The sequence below is a fragment of the Vulpes lagopus genome, chromosome 11 (genome assembly GCF_018345385.1).
Source record: "Vulpes lagopus strain Blue_001 chromosome 11, ASM1834538v1, whole genome shotgun sequence".
In the NCBI taxonomy this organism is placed as follows: Eukaryota; Metazoa; Chordata; class Mammalia; order Carnivora; family Canidae; genus Vulpes; species Vulpes lagopus.
Window position 1 is genome coordinate 62,994,593 of NC_054834.1, and position 26,689 is coordinate 63,021,281.

Genomic DNA, 26,689 nt, shown 5'->3' on the forward strand with positions numbered 1-26,689 from the left:
CGTGTTCCGGGGGTGGTGGTTACCGTCCTGTTGTGATTGGGCCGGGCCCTGCTGGCCAGCCGGGAAGCAAGCCTCCAGGTACATCCTGTTCTGTTCCCGGTTGGACAGGCATTGGTTTTCACTCTCTCCTGCGGGGATGGGCCACCTGAGAGTCTAGAAACCAGAGCTGATCTGATTAGGAAGTCACTCTCACAGTTTCACTCCATTAGCCCCGCTGAGGGGAGGCAGCTTCTGGCTCAGTCCTTCATCACCGAGTCAAGGGTCTTGCATGGCTTTAGATAATGGAATAAGGATTGACCGGGCTGCGCGCAGCGGGGGTGACGGAAACCCGAGCCCGGAGAGCTGTGGAGAGCGGTGGACGGCGAGTGGGGTGGGGGTGGGGGTGGGGGTCAGGGTGCAGCCGAGGTGTGCAGCGCGGGTGAAGCTTTTGTTCTGGTGGGGCGGTCGGGGAGCTTCCGTCTGGGAAGGGGGGATAAGAGCACCTAAGCGAGGGCCGGCTGGAGAGCCGGGGCCCGCGGCCGCCCTCACGGCGGCTCCACGCCTCGACCGACACACGTGGAGCGGCCACGTTGCGCGCGTTCTCAGGTGTTCGCCGCAGGAAGCCTCTCCGGTCCGCCAGCGGTGACCTTCTGTCTCGCCGGGACTCTATGGTGCTGCAATCAGTGCCCGCCGCCCGCCGAGCCCGCGCCCGCGCCCGCGCCGGAGCCGGCCGCCCTCAGGCCGCCTCTCTAGGCAGCCGTCTCGGTGGCCATCTCGCCCAAGGGCTCCCAGCCGCCGACTTGCGTCAGTTTCGCCGGGGTCCGAGCCCGGGGCAGGCCCCTTATTTGCGAGACTCATAAATAATTGAGCACCGGGGCTGCCGCTCATTTGCATACGGCTCGGCGTGCCCGGCCTGGGCTTCCCGCTCCCGGGTCCCACCGGCTCATGAATATTCATGAGGCGCGCTGGGGGCGGGGCCCTGGGCGGAGCCAGGGGCGGGGCCCCGCCGGGGCTCGCTCAGGCTTGGTCCCGCGGTGACGGCGGCGGCGGCGGCGGCGGCGGCGGCGAGGACTGGCGTCGGGGCGCCGAGCCCGAGCCGCGCGGAGCCGGATCCCCGGGGAGCGCGTGAGTGCGCGGGGGCGGGCAGGAGGGCGAGGGAGGGGGCGGGGTCCGGGATGGGGGCGGGGGAGAGGCATGGAAGGAGTGGGCGCTTTCCTGCCGGGACCTCGGGGCGTGGAGGTGGTGGCGGGGGGCGGGGGTCAGCGGGAAAGTTTGCAGGGGCCGGGGGCGCGGGGGGCGCGGGGGAGCGGGCGCGTGCGCCCGGGGGCTGCGGGTGCAGGGTCTGGAGCTCGTGCTGGCCGAGCTAGAAGAAAGGGGGGAGGGGGCGAGGGCTTGAGGCGGGGCCGGGGGCGGGCGGAGCTGTGGAGGGACCCCCGCCCCCTCCCCGGCTCCCTCGGCACGCCCCCAGCCACCCCGGTCCGCCCCCACCCGGCCCGCGTCCCCAGTCCCTCGTCTGTTCGCCGGCTGCTTCTCAGCCAGCGCACCGGTCCTCCGCTGGTGCCGCCGCCCCCTCCTCCTCCTCCCTCCTCCTCCTCTCCCCTCCTCCTCTCCCCTCCTCCTCCTCCTCCTCCTCCTCGGCGGCCGGCGTCCCCTCTGTGTCCAGGGCTCCCCACCGGGCCCCTCCAGACGGCCCCTCGCCCCGGGCTGTTCCGTCTTCCCGTTGCCCTCCCTCCTCCCGTGGTTTCCGTGCGGTCCCTGCCGACCTCTCTGGCCCCGGATCCGGCCGGAGATCCCAGGGTCCGTAGGGGCGACCCCGCTGGCGCTGATGGCGCGCTGGGCCGCTGCCTCCCCGGGCTGGAGCTGCCCAGCCTCTCCCCAGCCCCTCTGGTGGCCTTGGCGCCGGGGGTCGGCTGGTCCCCCCGTGACTGTTGGGGCTCAGGAGTGCTCAGTGCTGCTGCCGTTCTACAGCTTTCGGCTACGGCCTTGGTCACCTGGGTTTCCTGGCTGGGCCCTCTGAGCTTCTGTGGCCCTCTCAGGTGGGGAAGCCGAGCCCCCCGCTTCATTGCTGCAGCCCCTCCTACTGCAGAGGTGCCCATCAGGCCCCCCAAGTGAAAGGGTTTTATGGTTCTGGGCCAATCTGTCCCCATTTCTAACCACCCACACCATGTCCCTTGTAATAATGTTCAAGGACAAGGAAACAATCTTGTGTTTTTTAAATTTTTTTTTTCCTCCTGTCGTGCGCCCCTCCCCCATGCACACTCGGACTGGCTCTGCACAGTTATCACCCACCCACCGCGTGCGGTCGGTCCTCCCTTGTAGTTGGCTGACCAAGGGATTGACGGTCCTGGGTTTGTCTTTACCCTTGTGTTTTCTCCCATCTTAGGAGCCAGCTGGGGCAGGGGCAAAAGTGAGGGGTGGTTGGGTTCTGCCAAGGCTGGGCCCCAGGGGTCTCCTCTCAGGATTTGGCGCTGTCTCCCCCAGGCCAGCTGGAGTGGGTGGTGAGGAAAGCAGTGCCCCTTGCAGGCGGGAGAGGGTTGGGCTGTCCTCAGGGCTGCGTGCATGCCCGGTGATGGGAAGCCTCCTCCTGCCTTAGGAATGAGAGGAGTAGGGCTCTGGAGCCTGGGGGGTCTTGTGGGTGGGATGGAGCTAGAATGGGAACTGAGGAGGTGGTGGGGTGTCTGAGGAGCAGGTGACAAGATGGGCCCGCGGGAGTGGAGGAGTGGTTTGGAGTGCTGGCAGCCTGTGGCCTGGGGAGAGGAAGAGGCAGTTAGTTACCAAGGATCTTAGCTCATTGGTGACCCTGCATGGAATCCTACTAATGCTGGCCAACATTTGCCGGATACTTTTTATGGGTTAGGCGCGCACTCTCACATAGGCCTCCCGCCAGTCTCAGGTAAAGCTGTGTTTCACATAGGGAAACTGAGCCATAGAGAAGTAAGCAGTGTGCCTAAGGTCACACAGCTAAAGAAGTGGTAGAGCCACTCAGCATTTGAATCCCCATGTGTCAGACCCCAAAGCTCCTGCTTGAGGCTTAGAGGAGGGGCATCATTCGGTCTCTGCCATAGGGCTGTGTTGCTTGGTTTAAAATTTCTTCGGCTCCCCCTCCTCAAAATCCCTCAGGCCGACCCTGGGCTGCTGAATGATGCTCAATATCCCCATTTCATAGGCTCTCCCACCCTGACTGCCTAGAAGGGGGAACCCCGGGGAGTTATTTCCCCCAAGCCACCCCACCCCCCGGATGTTCTCAAGTCCTGTCCCATTCTCCCAGCCCAGGCCTGGGCCGGCTCCTCCTTCCTCTTGGCGAGGCTCTGGAAATCCAGTGGGAGGCCATTGCTATGGCAACAGGACTAGGCCCTGGCTTTACCTCATCAAATTCCAAGCTGAAGCCAAAGCGATTGAGAAATTAAAGAAAAAAAATGTATTCCAGATGTTTACTTTTTATTCCTTATTTTTCCGTGTTTGGATGAGACGGCTCGGAGGGAGGCGGGAGTGGGGCTGGGATGTGGAAGGAGAAAGGGGGGGGGCTGAGCGGGGAGAGGGAACCACTCCCAGCTGCAGGGGGAGGGGGGAAGGAGGGAGAGCGGGAAGGGGGAGGCAGGCGGCGGGGCGGAGCCCCAGGTTGGGGAGGAGCGGGTTTTTCCCGTCTCCCATGAGGTGATTCACAGAGGGACCTCAGAGCTCGCGGCCCTCTTGCTCTGCCCCTGGGTAGACGTCTCAGGCTGGGCCGCCGGCCCCAAGGGGTGCCCTGGGAACGGTAAGTAGGGTGTCTTGGAGAGCTTGCCCCGGGGAGCAGCGGGTCCCTGCCGCTCCGGGACTTTAGGGTGAGGAGCCCGGAGTTTAGAGAGTGGTCTGGGAAGAGCGGAGGTTACAGCTGTAGGGGACCGCTCTTGACCTCCCCCAACCCCCCTCCGAAGTTCCTGCTTCCTGTCCCACACTCTGCCTCTGCTGGAAGTAGGAGACTTGTGTCAGCTACGCCTACTGCCAGTGCCCAGCCCCTCTGCCTTCTCAGTCTCCCTCCCTCTTATCCTGGGTCTCCAGCCCCCCCCCCCCTCCCCCCCGCCCCCGGCTCACAGCCCTCTGCTCTCCAACTCTTCAGGCAGGGTCTGCCGCCTGTGATGAAAGTGTCCGCTCTCAGGGAAGGCACTGCCATGGCTTCCCCACCGCCCCGGGAGACGGAGGAGGAGCTGGGATCTGCTGGCTCCGAGCCAGGTACCTATGGGTGCAGGGTGGAGCAGGGTGGCTGGGAGGAGAGTGGGAGGGGCAGCAGCCGAACCCCCTGCTCTGTCTTGGAGGGGGTGGGGGAGTGAGGGCAGGAGTTACGCCGCTGCCAGGGATATGCAGGATGAGTTCTGAAGGTTTTCTGCTCCCGTGGAGAGCATTCTGAAGTGTTCGAGAACCTCCATCCCCAGCACATGAGGGTGGATTGACCTTCCAGGTGAAGCGGGTTAACCTTAACCCTGGGGTTAACCGTGTGGCGTGCAGGGGAGGACGCTGAGGTCTAGGGGAGAAATGGCATACACCTGGTGGGGGGAGTTTGAACCCAGGCCTCCTGGCTCTCTCTAGACCCCTTTCTTGGGCTGAGCCCAACGAGTGGGTGATACAAGATTCAGTGAGAAGGGCCATGGCCATGAGTAATTCTAAGTCTTTTATCTGGCATTAGAATGCCTTACGGACAAGGTAGGTTTCTGGTCTTGTTTTCTTCCTGTTGCAGATTTACTTCTCTTTGGTTTAGGTCAATAGTACATTTGCATTCCTGATCACACACCTGATCACACACCAGATGACAGCGGGAGGGGCCTGGGTGTGTGTGGGCTGGGGGAAGGCAGTGGGGAGGCCGAGCGGGGAAGCTGAGCTGTGTTCACTCTGGGTGGTGGTGTAGCAGTGTCATGTCAGAGGAAAGGACAGTGGGAACATGGTGGCCTGGCTGCTTGATGTGGGCAGGCAAGCAACTGTTTATTGGTTCTTGTTCATTCATTTGTTTGTTCATTTGAGAAGAACATGTGCTGGTGTGCAAAGTGGGGTACAAGGAGAAATAAGGTGCCAGCCGGGCCCTGAAGTAGCTTTGGCTTGTAAGGGGAATTGACTAACGTTTTTGAAACTTGGAGATGGGGGAAGATGCTCCTGAGATGTGTCTGGAAAATCAGGACAGGCTTCCTGGAAGAGCTGACATTTGACTTGCACCTAGACAGATGTGAACATTCTGAGTTTTTAGGGTGGGAGATGAAGTTCTGCTTCCTGGTTCTTCTGACAGCTCCCCAACCAACCTTTTCCTTTTGGTAGGTGACCCTCGGGCCAAACCCCCCGTGAAGCCCAAACCCCGGGCCCTGCCTGCCAAGCCAGCCCTGCCTGCCAAGCCCAGCCTGCTGGTGCCTGTCGGGCCTCGGCCCCCCCGGGGTCCCCTGGCTGAGCTGCCTTCTGCCCGGAAGATGAACATGCTGGCCGGACCCCAACCCTATGGTGGCAGCAAGCGTCCTCTTCCCTTTGCACCAAGGCCTGTGGCTGAGGCCTCTACTGGAGGAGAAGCCACTCGAGAGATTGGGAAAGAGGAGGCTGGGAAAGAAGAGATGCCCCCTTTGACACCCCCAGCTCGATGTGCTGCCCCAGGAGGTGTGCGGAAGGCCCCCGCCCCCTTCCGTCCAGCATCAGAGCGCTTTGCAGCCGCCACGGTGGAAGAGATCCTGGCCAAGATGGAACAGCCTCGGAAGGAGGTCCCTGCCAGCCCTGATCGCCTCTGGGGCTCCCGCCTCACCTTCAACCACGATGGCAGCTCAAGATATGGCCCCAGGACCTATGGTGTGGCCACTACTGGTCCCAGGGATGAGGACAGTGGGACCCTCTGCAGGGGATGGTCCCAGGAGGGGCCAGCCAAGTCTCCCAGCGAGTGCCAGGAAGAGCCCAGCAAGACCCCTGAGGAGAGGTGAGGCGGGGAGGCAGTCAGGAGGGCCTGTGGGTGGCTTTGCCTGGGACTGCGACCTTCACGTTTAGCTTAGTGTGCCGTGAGTGCAGGCGGACCCTGGACTAAGTCACAGAACGTTCCTTATCATCATTGGTACTCCGTTCTTTGTATGATTGTAGTGCTGTTTGCAGAGTGGACGGACGTTCACGGCAGAGTTCAAATGTTCCATAGGGAGGTTTATTTTTAGGTCTTTTTATACCGAGGGTTGAATTTTGCCTCATTTAAGTGACAGCCATGCTGAGAGTATTAGACCTGTTTTAGAGATGTGGAAACTGAGTTTCTGAAGCGACTTCTCATGGTTGCTCAGCCAGTAAGAGACGGACCCGGGATTTGAATTCGGGTCTGTTTGATTCCAGAGCATGTTCTCTTCTGTGTGGCTCCCACTGTGGGTGGAGCAGTGTGCAGGTCTGGGGGGGGGGTGGGCAGGATGAGTAGGGTGCAGTCTGCCCACAAGGAGGAATCTGATAGAACAGATAAGACAGGGCACACCTTGATGCCCAGCCAGCAAGCGTCCATGCACAGAGGTCATGGCCAGGTTGGAGACTGTGCGCATGCTTCGTCTCTCCAGAGCTGGTGCCCTTGTAAAGGCGGGCTGGCCAGGAGGTGCCCCTGGGGGTGGTGGGCCCTGGACACTGGGGGAAGAGGCTGCCCTCCTGCTCCTGCTGCCCTGAAGGGCAGGGCTGCGGTGGTGCGGGCTGAGCCCAAGGCTGAGGGCCCCTGCCCTACCCTGCCTTCCAGCCTTGCCCTTCTCTCCCCTGCAGGTGCCTGGAGGGTAGGGGCCCCAGTTCACCCTGCTTTGTCCCAGGCCTCTGGGAGGTCACACCCTGCCCAGGCTGGTCCGCTTTCTGGCTTCCACCCTTTTCTTGATCTAAGCAGAGCTTAAGAGGAACAACTTCAACTTTGGAAAATCACTCTTCCCCCCTCATCCTCCCCCTGCAATCCTTCAAGAAGCATTGGCAGGGCAGTCGGGACCAGCTGCACTCTCCCTGGCTGGAGGAGAAGATTAACTCCTTAGGGGCTGGGGAAAGGGGGTGTTAACCTTTTGGGGACCACTGAGGGTCTGTGCAGGCAGGGTGCTTCGCCTAGAGGAGCAGGGCATTTAACCCTTGATGTGCAGGAAGGGAATGGGCGCTTTATCTCTGGGAGCTCCGGCATGTCTGTCCTCAGTGGTTCCAGGTGCGGCTCCTTGGTACATGGCCTGGGGGAGCCGGGTAACTTTGGGTGCCAGTAAAGTCACTCAGCAGACTCTCGAGCCACTCTCCCCGTGTCCATCGGTGACGGGCTGCTCCATTCTGTGCCTCCATTTCCTGTCTTGTTCCCTCCCAGGAGTGCCCCTTTGGACCTGGCCTTCAACGGGGACCTGGCTCAGCCGGCCGGCTCGGACCCACCTGCTGATGTGAGTTGGCCTTCCATTAAGAATCAGAATCATAGTTGTTTAGAGCTGGAAGGGTCACCCGAGATCCTTTGTGTTACCTCCTTGTCGTTCAGATGGGGCACTGAGGCCTGGAGAGGTCTTGCCCCAGGTCTGGCCTCAGGACTCAGATTTCTGGACTCCTAGGCCAGCTTTCTTGATCACTGAGGTGCTTAGGCGTGGTTGGGGCCGTGAGACTGGTCGTTCTGAGGAATAATGACAGTGTTTCTAACAACTGCTGTAGCCGATCAGGCACCTGCCGTGCGTGGGGCACGTCCCAGGAACATTGACCTAGTCGTTGTGTTAGCTCTGGCTAGTGGTCCCTCCTGGCCCCAAGTGAGGTGTATGCATGCCGCAGCTCACAAAGGTTAGGTACCCGGGGCTGAAGCAGGATCCCAGGAGCCTGATTCCAGTGTTCTCCCTGGCTGGGCTGCCTTTGTGGGGCTCCAAAGGGGGGGAATTTCCTGTTTAATCCCCACAGCTCCCCCACAGGGTGCTCAGAGGATGGTCACCTTGACCTGCTTTCCTAAGGAATGACCTCTCTTCTTGCTCACAGAGCCCTTGCTAGCCAAAGGCTGTCCTGTCCCCCCCACAATGGAGACCTGACCACATTTCCTTGTCCATCCAGCAAATACTTACTGAGCAACTATTACGAGCTGGGTGCCAGGGACACAGCAGGGAACCAAGGGCCTACTGTCCTGCCCTCAGGGAGCTCACCTTCTGGTGCAGGGAGACAGACACAAGCACAGCTGTCCCTGCAAAGCCGCAGACCGAAGTGGGTCAGACGAGTGCGGGAGACCTATAGAGGCAGAGAGCTCTGGGCTGAGGGTAATCAGGGAGGCCTTGCCACAAGGGTAGGGGAGTGAGCTGCGTGGGTGTTTGGGGAACAGCATTTTGGGCAGAGGGAGCTGCAAGTACAAGGGACTTGGTACCTTCCCAGCTAGGAAGCCAGGACGCTTGGACTGCAGGGATAGAGGAGGGGTTGCAGCTAGTGAGGTCTGATGGGATGGGTCAGAGTGCTTGAAGCGAGCCACACAGGACACTAGAAGGACTTGGGCTTCAGTGAGGGGATGAGGCCACAGGGAGGTTGGAGGAGAGCAGTGATGTGTCGCTGGCTTCGTTATAAAGAGGCATCTTGGTTGCAGGGAGCTAATAGCAGCAGGGACCAGGTGGGAGATGATGGCGCCTGGACCCTGGGGGTCAACTCTGGGTCGGGTTTAAAGTGAAGTTGGCTGGGTTTACAGGTAGGTTGATAGAAGAGTGAGCCAGTCCAGAGTCATAGATGACAGCAGGGCTTTTGGCCTATGCAGTGGAGGGTGAGGACATGGGGACTTAGAAGGGCAAAGTGGGGGCGGGCGCCTGGGTGGCTCAGTGATTGAGCTTCTGCCTTCGGCTCAGGTACTGATCCTGGAGTCCCGGGATCGAGTCTGACATCGGGCTCCTTCCAGGGAGTCTGCTTCTCCCTCTGCCTGTGTCTCTGCCTCTCTCTCTCTCTCTGTGTCTCTCATGAATAGATAAATAATATTAAAAAAAAAAAAAAGAGCGAAGCAGGATCAGAGGGATATGAGGAGTTTGCTTCTGGGTTTGTTGAGTTTGAGATGCCTCTTAGACATCCAAATGGAAATATTGTGTGTGTGTGTGTGAGGAGGGCAGCTGGGTAGTTGTCAGTGTACAGGTGGTGGTTAAGGTTGAGGTCCCCAGAAGAGCTGGGGAGGTACAGCAGGGCAGAGGGCCTAGGCCCCAGGCATAGCAGGGGTGAGGGGGGGTGGCGGCGGCAGTCGGGGATGGTGCAGTCGTAGAGGCCACACGGAGCCAGCAGCCAGCTTCGGGGCTGGAGGAGGGCATGATCCATGGTCAGATGCTGCTGCCAGGTCAAGGTAGGTGAGCCCTGGGAATGGGAGCTGGCTACAGAGATGTCATTGGTGACCTTGACAAGAGCGCTAGCTGGCATCCTGCAGGGACAAGGCTGTTTGGAATGGGTTCACAAGAGAATGGGACGAGAGGAACACTCTGGATAGAGAGTGAACGTGGGCAACGTGTCCAGGAAACTGGGTGATAGCTTTAGAGAAAGGTGAGGTCAAGAGGTTTTTTTTCTTAAAACAGAAGAAATGAGAGCGGTTTGTGAGCTGATGGAAATGAGCCAGTAGTAAAGGAAAGATCAGCGTACAGGAGGGAGAGCGCCAAGCGAGGACAGCTCACAGGCACAGAAGGGGAGCATGGTGCCTGGGCTCACATGCGGGGTGTGTGTGTGTGTGTGTGTGTGTGTGTGTGTGTGTGTGTGATGTGAGGGCTGGCAGCTGGGGGTGCTGGCAGCTGAGGGGGGTCGGCAGGTGGTATTGGGGCTTGAGAAAACAAGATGCAAAAACATGGCCTTCGGGTGTGGGCAGGGGAGGGGAAGTTTTGGGGGACTGCTGGGCACTTGAGGCCCATCTGGGGGGATTCCCTGGGTGGCGCAGCGGTTTGGCGCCTGCCTTTGGCCCAGGGTGTGATCCTGGAGATCTGGGATCAAATCCCACATCGGGCTCCCGGTGCACAGAGCCTGCTTCTCCCTCTGCCTGTGTCTCTGCCTCTCTCTCTCTCTCTCTCTCTCTCTCTCTCTCTCTCTCTCTGTGACTATCATAAATAAATTAAAAAAAAAAAATGATTTGAGGCCCATCTGGGGTCCTGGAGATTCGAATATCCATTGGGCAGAGGTGAGACCAGGCATCCTGCTTGCTTGCTCCTCTCCAGCCACGTCCGGCCCCAGGTGTGGCTGTAGGGAGGTGGAGACCTGGGACTGATGGGTTACAAAGTCAAGAGGTCCAGGAACAGAGAGCCGGGACTACACGTGTTACCCGTGTGGCCGTTGGAATCACTACAGATTATAAGGGGTGGCTAGCGCTCCGGAGGGTCGGGCAGGAGGGTTGTGGGTGCTGTGGTTTAGGGGCATGTTGTTTAAGACTGGACGATTTTGTTCTTTTTTTTCTTTAAGATTTATTTATTTATTTGGGGCACCTGGGTGGCTCAGTTGGCTAAGTGTCAGCCCGTGGGCCTGGGTCATGATCCCAGGCTCCCTGCTCAGCGGGGAGTCTGTTCTCCCTCTTCCCGCCCCCTCCCCTTATGCCTTGCTCTTGCTCTCTCAAATAAATAAAATCTTAAAAAAAGATTTGTATATTTTAGACATTGAGAGAGAGGGGAGAAAGAATGTGGCAGGGAGGGGCAGAGGGAGAGAGAGAGGGAACCCCAAACAGACTCCCCACTGAGTGCAGAGCCCACTGTGGGGCTGAGTCCCAGGACCCTTAGATCATGACCGGAGCCAAAATCAAGAGTCGGACGCTCAACCTATTGAGCTGCTCAGATGCCCCCAACACTGGAGTTTTGTAGACAGGAGGGAGGTTGGAGGGATGGAGGGGGCTTTGAGCAGCGAGGAAGACCTTCCCTTCCCTTTCCCAGACTGTCCCATTGGAGAGGGTGGCCGGGGAAGTGTGACCCCTGGGGAGGGCAGAGGTCAGAAAGAGCCAGGTTTCCTTCGTTGTTTAGGGACAGGCCCAGTGGAGGGGCGGATGTCAGGTGCCTGGAGTCCCCTGTGCCCCTTCCTCCCACCCCAAGCCCCCATCCCAGAGCATCCCTTATTCTGTAAGTCCTAGCCCAAGAGGCCACGAGCGCAGATCTTACTGAGTTCTGACCTGGTTCTGTGAGATGGGTGTGCAGCCCCAGCGTACAGAGGGGAGAGCCGAGGCCCTGGGAGCTCTAGCAACCACTCTGCAGGACGGCATATGGCCGAGGAGGGGCAGGGTCCGTGACTCCAGGCCATGTGCTTTCATGTCCCTTGGTGCCCTTTGCCTGAATCTTGAGTCAAGGCCTGCCTGCTGCCTCGGGTGGTGGGTAGTGCAGGGACCTGTGGATCCACAGAACGGGTTGGCGGGGCCCCCTCCCTGTATCTGCTCCACCAGCCCGTGTTCTGGCACCGCATTGGGCTTGGAGATCTCTGAGGCAGCATCCCCCCAGCAGCCCAGATGGCACATCTCCCAGTTTCCTTTTCACTTTGTGAAGTCAGTGTTCTTGACCCGTGTACCACGAGCTCTTTGGGCCTTAGATGAGCTCTGGGATGGGTGGGCAGGAATGGTATGGGTGAGGCTGTGTGCATTTTCTGGGAGAGGGCCTGTGGTGAGTCTGCAAACCCTAAGAAGCATGAGGTACCCTAAATCACTTTTGGGGCCTCTCCTAGCTGTCCTGAGAGACCCGCCTTTTGAGCCCCTGTCTCCTCTTCTGGTTTGTGGAGTGAGAGCATGAGGAAGCAGCTGACCTGGGGTCTCTGGGGTTGGCAGGGGTCTCCTTGCCACCCGGGAGGCGAGTAATGGCTCTTGACCTTTCTCTTACAGATCTGCAAGCCCTGGGACCCCTCGAGTCCAGGCCCTGCCTCCGAGAATGCAGGCTCTGCTAGCCCAGGTCTCCCCATGGAAGTCTCAGGCCTGGGCCCTGGGTCTCCCCGACTTCGCTCACCCGATGAGGGGTCTCCCCGACTTCGCTCACCTGATGAGAGCTCTCCCCACCACTCTCAGCTTCCGGAAGCCCAGAGTCCCGCAGTTTCTGGGCCCTCTCCCTGCCTCCCTGTGACCCCAGCATCCCCAACTGTAGCCCTGCCCGATGAGAGTCAGAGCTCCTGCTGTTCCCCGAGCTTAGGGCTTCCTGCTGTGGCAGCCCCAGAGGCCCCTGCAAATGGCAGCCTGGCCCTTGAGAGCGTGTCAGGGCACCATGGCCTGGAAAAGCCCCCAGCTACCTCTGCCCAGCCCCTGCCTCAGGGGGGTGACTTGCTGGATCTTCCTCGGACGTTTCCATCTGGGGATGTGGTAGCCAGGGGTGACCTAGACCGTCCTCCCAACAGCCTGGCTCAGCGCCGATTTTCTGAAGGTGTGCTCCGGCCGCCTGGCCAAGACCAGGAGAAGCTGGGGGGCTCACTGGCTGCTCTGCCCCAAACCCAGGGGAGCCAGTCTGCCCTGGATCGTCCCTTTGGGAGTGGGACAGAGTCCAACTGGAGCTTGTCCCAGTCCTTTGAATGGACCTTCCCTACTCGGCCTTCGGGTCTGGGGGTGTGGCGGCTGGACTCCCCACCTCCCTCCCCCATCACTGAAGCCACTGAGGCTGCTGAGGCCGCTGAGGCTAGTGACTGGGCTGCATCCAGCAGAGAGGAAGGAGCGTCCCAGCAGGGGCGAGGGGCCCAGTCAGCTCCAGAGGAGCCAGGAAGTCCTGGTTCCCAGGTGCAGGCGGATGATCCAGGCATCTCCCCAACCCAGAAGGGTGATGGGGAGAGTCAACCTCAGTCGCCAGTTGATCCCCTCAAGCCCTTATCACCACCTGGGGGTCCACCTGGAGTGGCCTTGCTGCAGGCAGAGGAGAGATATGAGGAGCGGGAGCCCCTGGCAGGACAGGAGTCTCTGCTCCCTCTGGCCACCAGGGAGGCTGCTCTGCCCATTCTGGAGCCAGTCCTGGGGCAGCAACAGCCAGCACCCCCTGACCAGCTCTGTGTCCTCTTTGCGGATACCCTTGACCCCCAGCAGGCATTGCCTGCTGAGGAGGAGGCCATGACCTTGGCCCAGGCTGAGGCCACCCAATCCAGGACAGAAGGTCGAGACCCTTGTAGTGTGTCCCCCGAGCCTGCAGGCCCCGACAGCAGCTCCCGCTGGCTGGACGACCTCCTGGCCTCGCCACCACCTAGTGCTGGCAGCACAAGGCGGGGAGCTGGACCTGAACTGAAAGACACACAGACCCCAGGTGCCTGCTCTGAGGTGAGGACCGATGGTACGGGGAGGCCTCGGGATGGAAGCAGAGCTTCGGTGGGCTTTCTTTCAATGTGGATTTTATATGTCTCGAGCTCAGGATACAGCCGTGAGCAAGGCACCTGTAGCTGTATCCCTCAGGGCTGTACAGTGTGGCAGATGTACACACTCCTCCTGATGGAGGAGGGGGTGCGGGACTGGTGTGCGTTCATAACCCAGCTCCAGCTCCCACTGGCTGAGCGGCCTTGCTAACGTACCCTAACTCCTGAGCTTCACAGACCTTTCACAGTAGGAGCTTTGGCCTCTTTGGGTCTTACTGTGGTAGAACGAGAGGTGGAATGGGCGCAGTCCAGTGCTCGACTTGTGCTGAGCCTTAAGGCCGTCTTTGCAGACGGGATTGTGGACGCAGCATAGCACAGCCACTTAGCGCATGGGCTCTGGAGCCAGACTGCCTGGCTCCTCTGCTGTTTGCCCACATGTGACTTGGAGCAGGTTACTTTCCTGGGCCTCGCCTTTCTCTGTCTGTAAAATGGGAGTGACAGCGATGAAGTGTCCCTCCCATGGCAAAGACTAAGGAAGCCGTGTTACCTGTAACGCACTAAGAATAGCGCGTGGCTCATCCTGAGTTTGCTGGGGGCTGGCTTTATGGACACTGTTACCCTTGAGCTCGAGACCTGCCTTGTAGACAGGCAGCTGAGGCCCAGAGGAGGCCGAACCTCGGGCAGGGTTACCCAGCAAGTTGGCGGCTGGGCCTGGGTCAGGGTGCCAGGCCTCTGGCCGGTGCCCTTTCTACTACCAGGCTGCTCTGAATTTAAGGGCTGGGGTCCAGGTGGCTTTTGAAATGTCTTTCAAGGCCAGCCTGGGCTGGTAGGGGCGGGCTGGAAGGAAGGAGGAGCCAGGCGGCCCCTAGGGGCAGAGGGGTGGAGGAGGAGAAGGGGGAACAGGAAGGAGTTAAGACCGCCTGGCTCCTGGTAGGTGTGTCTGTCCCGGGCTCCGGGGGTGACTCAACGGGCTTCTGGGCGGGGTTGCCAGAGCTGCAGCTGCCGCGGAGGGAGCGTGAGGGAGCCGGGCCAGGGCGAGCGGGAGCCAGAGTGGTTGGACAGGTCCGGGCGAGGGGAGCGGCCCAGCCCTGTCCCTGCGCCCAGCCGCACCCAGCAGCACCCAGCAGCCCGGGGCGGGCCGGGGGCAGGGGCCATGGCCCGGCTTGGGGACCGGGAACCCAGCACGTCTGTCTTGGAGAGGCTGTTAGCCAACGCGGCGCTGAGGGATGAGGCGGGCCGGCTCCGTGAGCCCCAGGCTTCCCCGCCTGAAGGGGTGAGTCAGGGGGTGTGGGGTGTGGGTGGGGTGCACGGAGTCCTGGGGCTGGCTCCTTTGCCTGTGGCAGAGGCTGTCCCTCCTGTGTCCTCCAGGAATATAAGGCAAGGGCTACAGGGTCTTCCTGGGAAGGGCCAGGCAGAGGGTACTTTCCACAGGGAAGACGGGCTGGGAGCTTCAGAAGGAGTGAGTGGGGCCAGGGGCAGGGTCGGACTGTTCCTTGTGCAGGGCCTTGGAGTCTTGAGCACCCCTAACAGAAGCGTACCCCTTTCACACCACTCCACCAGGCAGCCTTTCTCTGGCGGGTAGCCAAGTGTTGCCCAAGGGCTGTAAACATGACCGTGGGTTCATTGATTGAGTGCCCCTTGCAGGCTGGGTGCTATGCTGAGGTTGGGTTTAAATGGTCTTGCTTAATTCTCCCAAACCGCCCAGGCAGGAGGAATTCTTCCCATTTAAGGGTGAGGACCCTGAGGCCCAGAGTGGTTAAGTGATTTGCTCCAGGTCACACAGCTAGGATCGAAGCCCAGCCTTTCTGTAGCCAAAGTGGGCTCTCGGGTTGTGGGCTGTGCTGAGTCTCATCCTGGACTCCCACCCTGATTGACTAAGCATTGTTTCTTCGTGTGTCTCTTTTTTTCCTGATTCCTAGGGACTCCTTGGCTGGGCCCAGAAAGATCTGCAGAGTGAATTTGGGATTACCGCAGACCCACCTCCCGGCAGTTTTAGTCCTTCCAGCTGGTCGCAAGACACTTCTCACAACTATGGCCTTGGGGGTGCAAGCCCTAGGGGGGACCCAGGCATCGGAGGAGAGGGGGACTGGACTGACAAGCGTGGGCAGGGAGCAGGGGAAGGGAGCACCAGGGAGTGGGCCAGCAGGTGTGGTATGGGCCAGGACAGTGTGGAGGTCACCGGCCGGAATGGCAATGGAGTGTCGGCCCCGGGGGCCCTTGCAGCCCAGGACTGGGTGATTGGAAAGCCAGCCCAGCTGGGTGCTCAGCAGAGCCAGGAGGCAGATGTTCAGGACTGGGAGTTCAGAAGGAGGGACTCCCAGGGCACCTACTCCAGCCGGGATGCACAACTCCAAGACCAGGAATTTGGGAAGAGAGACTCGTTGGGTACTTACAGCAGTCGGGATGTAAGCCTTCAGGACTGGGAATTTGGGAAGAGAGATTCTCTGGGAGCTTATGGCAACCAGGATACAGATGAGCAGAGCCAGAACTTGGGGAAGAAGGACCTCCTTGGCAGGTATGGCAGCCAGGATGCAGACGGGCAGGACCAGGAGTTTGGGAAGAGAGAGTCTTCACGTGGCACCTATGGCAGCCGGGGCACAGAGCAGCCGGATCAGGATTTCGGGAAGAGCGCCTGGCTGAGGGACTACAGCAGTGGCAGCTCCACAGCCCCCGGCCCCCAGGACAGAGGCTTCGGGATGAGAGCCCTGAGCGCTGGCTTCAGCCCTGAGGAAGCCCAACAGCAGGATGAGGAGTTTGAGAAGAAGGTCCCGAGTGGTGGAGACAGCCCAGGCGACACCAGCAGGGACTCAGGCCAGCCCGAAGAGAGAGAGTCGGGGGGCCTGTTCAGCCCCAGCACCCCCCCGTCCCAGGACGGGCCACTGGCACAGAGAGACCAGAGCAGCTGGCATGGTGGTGGGGCTGGCCAGGAGGCTGGCGGGCAGCAGGGGAGGCAGCAGGCGGGGGGCCAGAGCCCCGGTGATGCTGGCCAGGAAGACAGGGAGGTGAGCCACCGAGGCTGGGGGGGTGACTTCGTCCTTGGCGTCGTCTCCCAGCCCAAGGCCACCTTCAGCCCGGGCCAGCGAGATTGGAGCGGTGACTTCTGCACGGAGACTTCCGAGAGAGGCCACCAGTTTGGCATCATCGGTGACGACCGGGCGAGCGGTGCTGCCCTGAGCCCTCCTGGCCAGATGGCCGGTGGCCGCTTTGTGCTTCCGGAGAAGACCTCAGCTGGGCCCGTGGACTGGAGCGACCAGCTGGGCCTCAGGAACTTGGAGGTGTCCAGCTGTGAGGGTTCTGGGGGCTCGAGTGAAGCCAGGGAGGAAGCTGTGGGACACCTGGGCTGGTCAGACAAGCTGGGCCTGAGAGATGTGGACCTGGCCAGCCGTTTGGAAGCTGGAGGGTCTGAGGAGCCCAGGGGGTTTGAAGTCGGGGAGAAGGAGGACTGGACCTCTGATGTTGGGGTGAGGAGCAGAGATCTGGCTGGTGTCAGAGAGGTAGGGGGCCCCAGCCAGGCCAGAGAGAGTGGCGTGGGGCAGACTGACTGGTCTGGTGTGGAAGCCGGAGAGTTCCTTAAATCAAGGGAGCGTGGGGTGGGGCAGGCCGACTGGACGCCAGATCTCGGGCTGAGAAGCATGGGCCCGGGGGCAGGCTGCAGCCCCAGACAGCTTGGGGCCGGCCAGGTGGACTGGGGCAGCAGACTGGGCCTGAGGAATTTGGAGGTGCCATGTGACCCAGAGTCTGGAGGTTCTCAGGACCCACGGGGATGTGGAGTGGGCCAGATGGACTGGACCCAAGACTTGGGACTCCGGGACGTGGAGCTCTCAGGGGCCCCGAGTGAAGTCAGGGAGCGTGGGGTGGGGGAAGTCAGCCAGTGCCCAGACCTAGGGCTCAGGGACAGCAGCTCCTTGTCCCCGGGCCTGGAGGCCAGAGAGCAGGGGCCTGGTGAGACAAGCGGGCCAGAGACCCAGGGTGAAGACCCCCCTGCACCTTCCCCAGAGACCTGCCCTGAGGACCCCGGGATGGAGGCTGGAGAATCCCCCAGCTTTGGAAACAGGTAAGGGAGCCCCATCCTCATGTGGGAGGGAAGGGCTGGCAGCTTTCTAAAACATTGAGCCTTTTGGGGAAGGGAGAGGAGGGTTTGGAAAATTGAGAAGGTTTGGACTGTGAATCACTGATTTTACTTTTTAAAAAAAATTATTAATTTATTTTAAAGATTTTATTTATTCATGAGAGATACAGAGAGAGGCAGAGGCATAAACAGAGGGAGAAGCAGGAGCAGGCTCCCTGTGGGGAGCCGCATGGGGGACTCGATCCCAGGACCCTGGGATCATGACCTGAGCCAAAGGCAGATGCTCAACCAATGAGCCACCCAGGCGTCCCTACATTTTTTTAAATTGAAATGTGACACACATGTGGGTGAATTTTTTTTTTTTTTTTTTTTTTTTTGGTGATGATTGCGGTTTTTGAGGTTCTGTTCGTCTGCTGCCCGTGCTTTAGGCGTCTTGGTGACGTCATATCGCGACTGTCCTGGAAGAACGGGTGTGGGGCCCATCTCTGAGTTCCGTTGTTGTGCACAGCACCTGTTCCCAGGTGTCTTGGCCCAAAGCCTCAGGTCTTCCTGGCTAGGGAACGTGGATGCTTTCACGGCATTGGCAGGAGGACTGGACCCTGTGTCCCATTGGCCTGGGCCGCTGCAGGTTAGGAGTGGAGCGGACAGAGGCGCTCATTCCTTGCAGAGATGGGGAACCTAGTGCTTCCTGCCTGCCCTGTCGTGAGGCCTGGAAGAGCAAATAGTTTAAGATCCTGAAGGTCATGGAGACCTGGCTCCCGACCCCGTGATCTTGTCCTCCATGCACACGGTGATGGAGAGGGAACTTTCTAGAGGAATAGACCAGTAGTTTTATGAGCCAACCACAGCTTGTCCCAGGGATTTTTATGTTCTGAAAGTAGCTGACATGATTTCACACCTGCAAGGGGTACTAAAAAGACATTGCGTCTGTTTTGTTAACATGTCCTGTTCATTGAGATGGGGTTTTATTCTCTTGACTGCATAGAGGTTATTTTTCTTTATTTCTTTTTTTTTTTTTTTTTTTTAAGATTTTATTTATTTATTCATGAGAGAGAGAGAGGCAGAAGGAGAGGCAGGGTCCCCACAGGGAGCCCGATGTGGGACTCTGGGGTGTGGGACTCTGGGGTTACGACCTGAGACCTGAGCCAAAGGCAGATGCTCAACCACTGAGTCCCCCAGGCGCCGCCGAAGGTTACCTTTCTGAAGAAGCTGGAGCTTCTCAACGGCTAGTCGGGGAAGAAGGGGAAGAAGGGAAGGGAGGGAGGTGTTGGATGGGGGCCGTGTTGTGAGTGGAAGGGGCTGCTGGTAGTGGCAGGGGGGTGGGGGTGGGGAACCTGGAAGGGTCTAGAAGGAACGGTGGGGGTGGGGGTGTTGATTGATGGGTTGGGGAGGCACCAGGGTTCAGGAGAAGGAGGGAGAGAGAGAGGAAGGTGGGGAAGCGCTGGGGTGGGGGCTGCAGGGCAGGGGTGGGTTCACAGGATGGGGAGTTGGGGGCTCCTGGAATCTTGGATGCTGTCTCTGAGCCTCACCTTCTCACGTTCGCCCCAGGAGGCTTTACGGTTCCTAGTGCCCCGGGGTTGCTCTTGGTTTCTGTCACCCACACAGCCACTCTGCGGGGCCCAGCGCTCGGCTACCCATCTTACCTCAACCTTCACAGCTGCCCCGTTCTGTGGAAAGGGATCTGTACCATGTCCAGTTTGCACGTAGACGAGGGGTGTGACCTGCTTACGGTCTCACAGTCAGTAGTGCTGCTCTCTGGCTTCAGTGTCTGCATCATAAATGCTGTCAGGTGTGGTCACAGTGCTCGGAGTCTCAGGCTGCCGACCAGCTGGGCCCATGGCCCTCCACCTTTCCCCTCTGCCTGGGTGGCTCTTGAGAAGGGGAAGGAGGAGAGTATCTTTCCCTTGGTTCAGGAGAGGGGTGGGGGCTACTGGGGGGCCGCAGGGCCTGGATTGGGAAGAGGAAAGTAGGAGCGGAGAAGCAGGCGTCCTCAGTGCCCAGCCGGCTGAGCTTCGGGCTCTAACCTGCCTTTAAGCCGCTCTGGTGTTCTGTCTGTGTTGTCCATTTGGGAGACATGGAGTGTTTGTGCACGAGCACGTGCTAGCCCGTGAAAGCACAGGCATGAGGAAACCTGTTCAACGCTCTGTAGCACAGGGTTTCGCAGACTTGACTCCTATCCAGGAAGTTCTGGGCATCTGACTTAGGGAAATCCTATACCCTGGAAAATTGCTCTTTGAAGGAAGTTTTGGAGGTTCCCCTGGGACGTCCTTGAGGCCAGTTCAGAGTAGTCTGGGTTTGGGTCCATCTGCCAGGTTTGAGTCCTGATTCAGCCACCACCTCTGTGACCTTGGGCAAGTTCCCTTCTCTCTGTCTCTCAGAGCGTCCTATTTCTTATCTGTACACTGGGAGTAATTTATGTCCCACACTCACAGGGTTAAGAGTCTCAGACACACCTCAAGTGATAGAAAACTGCTTGGCACGTGGTAATCACTGAAAAAAATTCTTGCTACTCATAATTGTATCCGTTTTGCAAATTTGGATGGATCTGAGCTGTCTTGAGTGAGGCCCTTGGGGATGTTTGTCATTGACTCTGTGTGGGACAAAGGTACCCTTGATGGACTGCTGTCCAGCACAGTTTGACAGGACCAGAATGGGATGGCTGGGTCATAGGGGCAGCTCAGGCCCCTTCTCTGTGTCTAGGGCCACCTTTTCCTGGTGGGAGTGGCTCTCTCGGGTTTCCCGGAGAGCTCATGCACTGCCCCCTCTTCTCTGTGACCTCCTGGTCATCTCCTGCCCTTCCCCTGGGCCCCAGTGATATGGGGACCTCAGTCATTTTGGGCTGTTCGTAGAATCTCCTCAGATCATTGAGGCCAGCTCCCTCATTTCAGTGGGTGGGGAAACTGAGGCCTAAGGAGGCAGTGTGACTTGCACAAGGTCCACGGCTGGTGATTACGGGCTTCCTCATGTTCCCTCAGGCCCCAGCCTTGTCATCCTCTCTCTGGGTGTGTTTCCTGTCTCTCTGGGGTCCAGGCCATCTGCTGCCCCTTTAGGCACATCATTCCAGCTGCAGGCCTGAGCCTCCTTTATTTTGGGTCTTGGAGCCTTGAATATGGGGAAGCTGGCTTTGTGCACATTGACTACATGCCCTTCCCTAGGCTCTGCCCCACAATGGCGGTGGGGGGTGGGGTGCAGTTGGACAGAGTCTCCTGAGGGTCAGGAGATGAGAGTCCTGACCCTCAGGAGACTCTTAAGTCCAGATGACTCAAGGATGAGGGGTATAGCTGGTATAAGATGTGACAAGTCCTCGGGCCAGGAACCTGTGTTGAGGATGCTGATTATCCTGAAAGAATTAAAATTAAAAAATATATATTTATTTAGAGACAGGGAGGGAGCAGGCATGAGCAGGGGAGGGCAGAGGGTGCAGGGAGAGAGAGAATCCTCCAGCGGACTCCCTGCTGAGCTGGAACCTGAGCCAAAATCAAGGGTTGGTCGGTCAACTCGCTGAGCTACCCAGGTGCCCTGATTATCCTAAAAATGTATCAAAACTTAGCACACAGTGGTGTGTGCTGGGCACATATTTCCAATGTGTTACCAACAGACCCAGCAAAGTATAGGTCTTTTATTATCCCCGATTTGCAGATGAAGAAACTGAGGCTCAGAGTGGGTAAGTAGGCAGGTGGTGTAGGGGTGGAGCCTGTAGCTGTGCCCACGGCAGCCCTTGGCACAGGCCTTGACCATTCTTCTGCTTCCCTGCCAGGGCGGGGTCAGGTTGCAGGTGTTCTGGTACACAGAGGCAGGAAGGCTTCTCTGGAGCTGGAGTTTAGGCAGGCCGGCAAGGAGGATGCACACCATGTTCCCCAGTGCACTTCCTGCCCTCCCTTCCTCGTGGCCCCCCCAAAGCCCACTAGTTCTTCCTCTGCCCTCTGCCCACGCGGCTGGGGTCCACGTGTTGGATGTGGATGTGGATCTTTCCATCCACCCATTGCTGTTCAACATCCCCTTGACTCTGCTGGCCTGACCTCAGCCTGGTCTCTGCCCCACCCCAGGGAGAGGTGTTAGGCGGGGCCTCCTCAGGCTGGGTGGGGTGCTGCCACCGCCCCCCCCCCCCCCCCCCCCCCCCCCCCGCTCCCGGCCTCCGTGATTTTAAGCTGCAGGGTGAGCTGGCTCTGGCCCCCATCCAGGGCTGCGCCATTCCCGGCCTTGCTGCACTTCTGCTGCCACCTCCGCCACCCCCCCACCCCCTGACCGTTTTTATTTCCATCTGTCAGCAGCTTGTGGAAGGACAGACTGACACACGTTCTCTCCTGCCCTCCCCGCTTCCGGCCTGCTCCTGACTCACCTGCCCTATACTCCTCCCCTTCCAGTCCCTTTGGGAACTCGCTGAGGCCTGGCTTCCGGGCACTGCCCCTGCCTGCCTTTCCCACGCCTGCCTGCCCCGCTGCTGCCCGTGTGTGTGTGTGTGTGTGTGTGTGTGTGTGTGTGTGTGTGTGTGTGTGTGTTGGGGTGTGGCTCTGCTGTGCTTCTGGGGGTGGGTCCTACATGTGCCTTGAGGGAAGTGTGTTGTGAGTGTGCGTAGGGTGTGTCCATATTTCAGGGGGTGGCAGCTGGCCCACACACCAGCTCCTTGTGTGAGGTATGTGAGTAAGCGTGTGTGCTGAGCCGGGTGTGTCTGTCGTGTTTTGAGGGAGCGGCGGGCCGAAGATGCACAGGCCGTATTGAGGTGCAAGGTGATCTAGCCTGTCAGTGGATGGCGAACATTTGCTCAATCCTCCTCCTGGCTGGGCCGAGCCCAGGTACCGGGGTCACAAAGGCCAAAGGGGCCGTCTTTGCCTTTGAGTGGTTCCCAGATGGGCTCTGAGGCAGGGGCTGGTGCAGGTGGGGGCCCCAGGCTCGCAGGGCTCAGGAAGGGGGGCTGTGGCTGGGGGTGGAGAGGGGCCAGCCTCAGAAGAGGAATGGACCCGTGAGGGGGAGAGGAGCGCAGGGCAGTGGGGGAGCCTTCCAGGCCAGGGAACAGCTTGTGCACATACACTGCAGTCTGCGAGGTGGTGGTGTGTTTGGGGGAATCCCTGGACGTTCTGTGAGGCTGGGGTGCAGGGAGAGATGCTGCAGGGGCCAGTGCCTGGCTTGTCCCAGGGAGAGTGACCACCCAAGCAGCTGCCCCTATGAGGAGCACATGGAGCAGTAATGATTGTGGTCAGTGCTGGGGACACGCTGGGTGCCAGGCACTGTGCTTTGTGCTGTGGTTCCCATCTCAGTCCCCAGCAACTCTTGGGAGTTAGAGGGTCCTGAGGCCTTGGTGGGTGGAGGGACCTGTCCACAGCCTCAGTAAGTGGCGGACCTGGGATTTGAACCAGGCTGCCCACCTTGCCCGCTCTGTGCTGTACTGTTCGAGGCCCCGACCGTGTCCTTTCAGAAGGAAGGTGTCTGGGAAAGCATGGAGAGGCAGGAGAGGGAGAGCCTGTTGGAGGGGGGCACAATATTGGGAAGTGGGCTTTGGGGGAGGAAGATGGGGCCTCATGGGTGACCTTGTCCTCTGGTCTGTCTCCTTTGCAGTCCTGCCGGCTGCCCGGCCCGCTCCCCGCCCTCTGGCTCCCAGGGCCTGCTGGAGGACATGCTGGCCACCAGCAACTCCAGGGCGGCAGCCCGTAGGGGGTCAGCAGCCTCGGGCCCCAGGGGCCTGTTGGAGGAGGACGGAGCCACAGTGGGTGCCGACACAGGGGAGCCCCTCGAGCCTAGCGGGGTCCCTCTGCTTTCCTGGAGGCCGCAGCCTGATGGTGAGGCCAGCCAGACGGATGAGGTAGACGGCACCTGGAGCCCTTCAGGGGTCGGGCAGGGCACCCAGGGCCCGACACGGCCCCCTCGGCGGCCCCCTCAGGGCCCTCCGCCCCGCTCTCCCAGTCAGGACTTCTCCTTCATTGAGGTCAGTGCAGGGTGAGCCCAGGGCAGTGGTTGGGCTGTCGGGGGCACATGGGCGATGTGGCCCGAGGCTGGTCCCTGGGGCTTCCCTGAGTGGCGTCAGTCCCCCCGGGGCGGGGGGCAGGAGGCGGGCAGTGGGTGACCCTCTGAACAGGGTGCTGTAGGCTGCTGGAGGGATGCGCTGTTGAGGGTTCCCGTGGGACCGCAATGGCAGTGGTGTTGCTCTTGTCCCGACCAGGACACTGAGATCCTCGACAGCGCCATGTACCGGAGCCGAGCCAACCTGGGGCGCAAGCGTGGGCACCGGGCCCCGGCCATTCGGCCCGGGGGCACCCTGGGCCTCTCAGAGGCAGCCGACTCGGACGCACGCCTGTTCCAGGACTCTACGGGTAGGCCCCTGTCTGGTGGGGTGACATCTGGGTCTGCGTGGGGGCGGTGCTCTGGGCTCGCTGTCGCGCTGAACCCCTGCTCCGGGCCCTTGCAGAGCCACGGACTTCTCGGGTGCCGTCTTCAGACGAGGAGGTGGTGGAGGAGCCTCAGAACCGCAGGACACGGATGTCCCTGGGCACCAAGGGGCTGAAAGTCAACCTGTTTCCTGGCCTGAGCCCGTCAGCCCTGAAGGTAGCGTCTTAATCGGCCAGCGCATCCAGCCCCTCCGGCCCCTAGCCCCCGAGCGCCTGCCTGGGGTTTCTTCTGTCCGTCCATCCGTCCGTCCTTCCCTCCCTCCCATTCTCCTGTCATCTGCTCCCCCTGAGGGCCCTGTTGGGTCCCGAGTGGGATGGGAGGAAGAACAAGGCATTCCTTCCTGTCCCAGAGTCCCAGAACCTCACGAGGCGAGGAGGACACACGCCCTGTCTCCGGTTAGCTCTGGTGAAGGGCCGAGCTGCAGGTGTGGGGTTGGGGATGTACAGATAAGGGCTGGGCCTCTTCTGGGGGTGGGGGCGGAGGGTCGGGGTGAGGTGTGACTTCTTCTGACCCACCGACCTGCCTGCTGGATGGGAGGGTGTATGGGGAAGGGCTCGTGGAAGTGCCGGATCTTAGCTTGAGGCTGTGTAGAGCTGGCTGTAGAGGGCAGGGTGATGGGGAGGAGTTCGAGGCAGAGGAAACCAGATGAACAGAGACACAGGGCTGGGAAGGGACTGCTGGCTTCGTCCAGCCCAATTGTCTGGATTCAGTGGAGCAGAACCGTCACAAGGACCTACTCCGTGCAGGGTGTGGCTCAGGGGACTTCCCGTCCCTCTGGGTTGAAGGACTGCAGAGGGGTCTGTGCCTGATTCTGGGGACGGCTCCTAAGAGAAGGCCTTGCCCTCTGAATCACCCTGCTCCTTCCTCTGACATCTGTCTGCACTTGGGCTCGTCTCACAGGCCAAGCTGCGCCCCCGGAACCGCTCAGCTGAGGAGGGGGAGTCTGCGGAGAACAAGCCAAGCCAGAAGGAGTCCGCAGTGCAGCGTTCCAAGTCTTGCAAGGTCCCTGGGCTGGGGAAGCCCCTTGCGTTACCTCCTAAGCCAGAGAAATCCTCAGGGTAGGTGACCTCGACTGGCCTCGCTGGGTGGGCCAGAATTAACCGTGTTTATGTCAAAGGTTTGCCTAATGACCTTTGCCCTGTGCCATCTAGGTCAGAAGGATCATCACCCAACTGGTTACAAGCCCTGAAGCTGAAGAAGAAGAAGGTCTGAGAAGTCCTCGAGGTAAGAGTGGGTTCCTGGGCTTGGGTTGGCAAGACCTGCACGGGAGGGTTCAGGAGGCCCCCTGCCTTCTTCTAGGCCTTTCTGTCCCCCTTCTCTGTGAGCCTGGCAGCATCCCAGGGGAGCCAAGCTCTAGGACCTGGTGGGTCCCTTGGTTCCCCTTAGATTTTGCCCACAGAATCCAGTGTTGTCCGGCCTGGGATGATGGGGAGGAGGACTGCATCCTGGCTTCCTCTCTGGGCTCAAGGATGGTCCCCACGGGCCCCCAACCGCGTGCCCCCAACCCTTCCTCCCTGGGCTCAAGGATGGTCTCCACGGGCCTGCAACCCCGTGGCTGGCCCAAGTGGGGTCAGCCTGCCCTTCTGTTATTTATTAGGCTCAAGGGCCCCAGGTGGGACCCTCCTCACCACGAGGCTCAGCGAAGGGAGCCAGGATGGTCAGGGGACAGGAAGCCAGAGCTGAAGTGGCTCCTCTGCCCACCATGGTGTACCCCCTGACACCTTCTTCCCCTCCCCTTGCAGGTCCTTCCATCTGGCAGTCTCAGGCAATGCCCATTCCTGTGGGGTCCCCGGCGAGGAGATGGCTGGAGCCCCACCAGGCCCCAGGCTGCAGCCTCTGTCCCCTCCACGTCTGAGGAGCGTCTGGGGAGGCACATTTATGCACTTTGTATCCCCCTGCCCTTCCTGACTCTCCCCCACTCCCTCCTGACCAGATTCAGGCATTAGTGGTTGAAGGTTTGGTCCCTCCTCCCTCGCTCTCGACACCCCCGTCTCTGCTTCCTCCTCCAGCCTCCCCTGGGTTTTCTTTTGATATCAATTTATAGCATTTTTTATAAAAGTCTTTGATTTTTGTAACGGGCGGAGCCCTGCCCCCGCCCAGGCCTCCCTCCGTCCTGCCAGGTGCCCCACAGAGACCAATAACATTTTGCCACTTGAAACAATAAAGTTTTTTGGGAATTGGTGCTGCCCAGGCTGTGGTGTGTGGTTGCGGCACCCCAACCCCCATGCCAGACCAGCGTTGGAAAGTGCTGGGCCTGGCCCCTGCCCACGGGAGTTCACCGTGCCGCTGCCTACTCCCTTTCCTGGTGCTCGGGAGCTCTGTCCCTGAGGAGGGGGTGTACTGCTGACGGGAAGCTGACTGCCGAGTCACACAACCCCCACATCTCAGGAGCTTGACACACAGGATTATTTGCCACTCACGGCAGTCTGGGGGGTGGGTTGGTGGTGGGGACGCTCTGCACCTCATAGTCACTCGGGAGCCAGTTCTTCCCTGCGGTGGCTCGGCTCTCTGCAGGGGCTCCGGAGTCCCCCAAGACACCCAGGGGAGAGTGGACGGAAGGTCTTTGGGGAGACCTTTCCCCAGGACCACAGGATGGGAGATTTCCATTGGCCAGAACTGAACTCAGGGCCCTTGCCAGCAGAGGGGGGGGCGTGGGTGGGTGGGTGGGGAGCGCCTGTGGTGGGAAGTGTGGTTTAGCTGTGTGGCCAGGGAAGACTGGGTGCAGGTGAAGAGTCAGCCTTCCTGCTGGTGTCTGACTTCTGTTGCTCCCTAAGGGAGCCCATACATTCTGGAATGTGCACAGGGCCCTGATATCCTACTTGGCCTTCTTCTGTGTCATCCTGTGTTCCCCAGAGTCACCAACCACTTTCTCTGAGGCTGGTTGAAGGGAGAGGCTCCTGCGGGCCTCGCCTTGATGGGGACTGAACTGAGCCGCTGAGGTCAGATACACCTGAGTTTGGAAATCATTGCATTCGCCAGAGCATCTTAGCTTTTTATTTTATTTTAGGGGAATCTAGAGGCTGTTGACCTAATTTGAGATTTTGACCAAAGCTGTGGATGCTCTAGAAAAATGCACGTATACTACCATACCCACAG

General features: G+C 59.9%; 1 protein-coding gene across 2 annotated transcripts; it reads left to right on the forward strand.

Annotated features, from left to right (window-relative positions):
* Positions 1-919: 919 nt before the first annotated feature.
* On the forward strand, positions 920-25,775 carry TNKS1BP1 (tankyrase 1 binding protein 1). 2 transcript variants are annotated; one of them, XM_041774304.1, is made up of 12 exons: positions 920-1,104; positions 4,076-4,188; positions 5,260-5,896; positions 7,262-7,331; positions 11,708-13,111; positions 15,063-17,197; positions 22,766-23,132; positions 23,367-23,517; positions 23,613-23,749; positions 24,494-24,651; positions 24,745-24,817; positions 25,336-25,775. In XM_041774304.1, the coding sequence occupies exons 1-11, from the start codon at positions 935-937 to the stop codon at positions 24,803-24,805; spliced, it is 5,403 nt and encodes a 1,800-aa protein (XP_041630238.1). In that variant the 5' UTR covers positions 920-934; the 3' UTR covers positions 24,806-24,817; positions 25,336-25,775. The 2 variants fall into 2 exon arrangements, with proteins under 2 accessions (XP_041630238.1, XP_041630240.1); XM_041774306.1 differs by lacking the exon at positions 920-1,104 and adding an exon at positions 3,592-3,733.
* Positions 25,776-26,689: the final 914 nt, after the last annotated feature.

Excerpts from the sequence above, each read along its gene's own strand:
- TNKS1BP1 (XM_041774304.1), top strand. The coding sequence starts at position 935 with ATGAGGCGCGCTGGGGGCGGGGCCCTGGGCGGAGCCAGGGGCGGGGCC. Across the intron at positions 7,332-11,707 it reads GCTCGGACCCACCTGCTGAT|ATCTGCAAGCCCTGGGACCC; the intron begins GTGAGTTGGCCT and ends TTTCTCTTACAG. Across the intron at positions 23,518-23,612 it reads CCTGTTCCAGGACTCTACGG|AGCCACGGACTTCTCGGGTG; the intron begins GTAGGCCCCTGT and ends GGGCCCTTGCAG.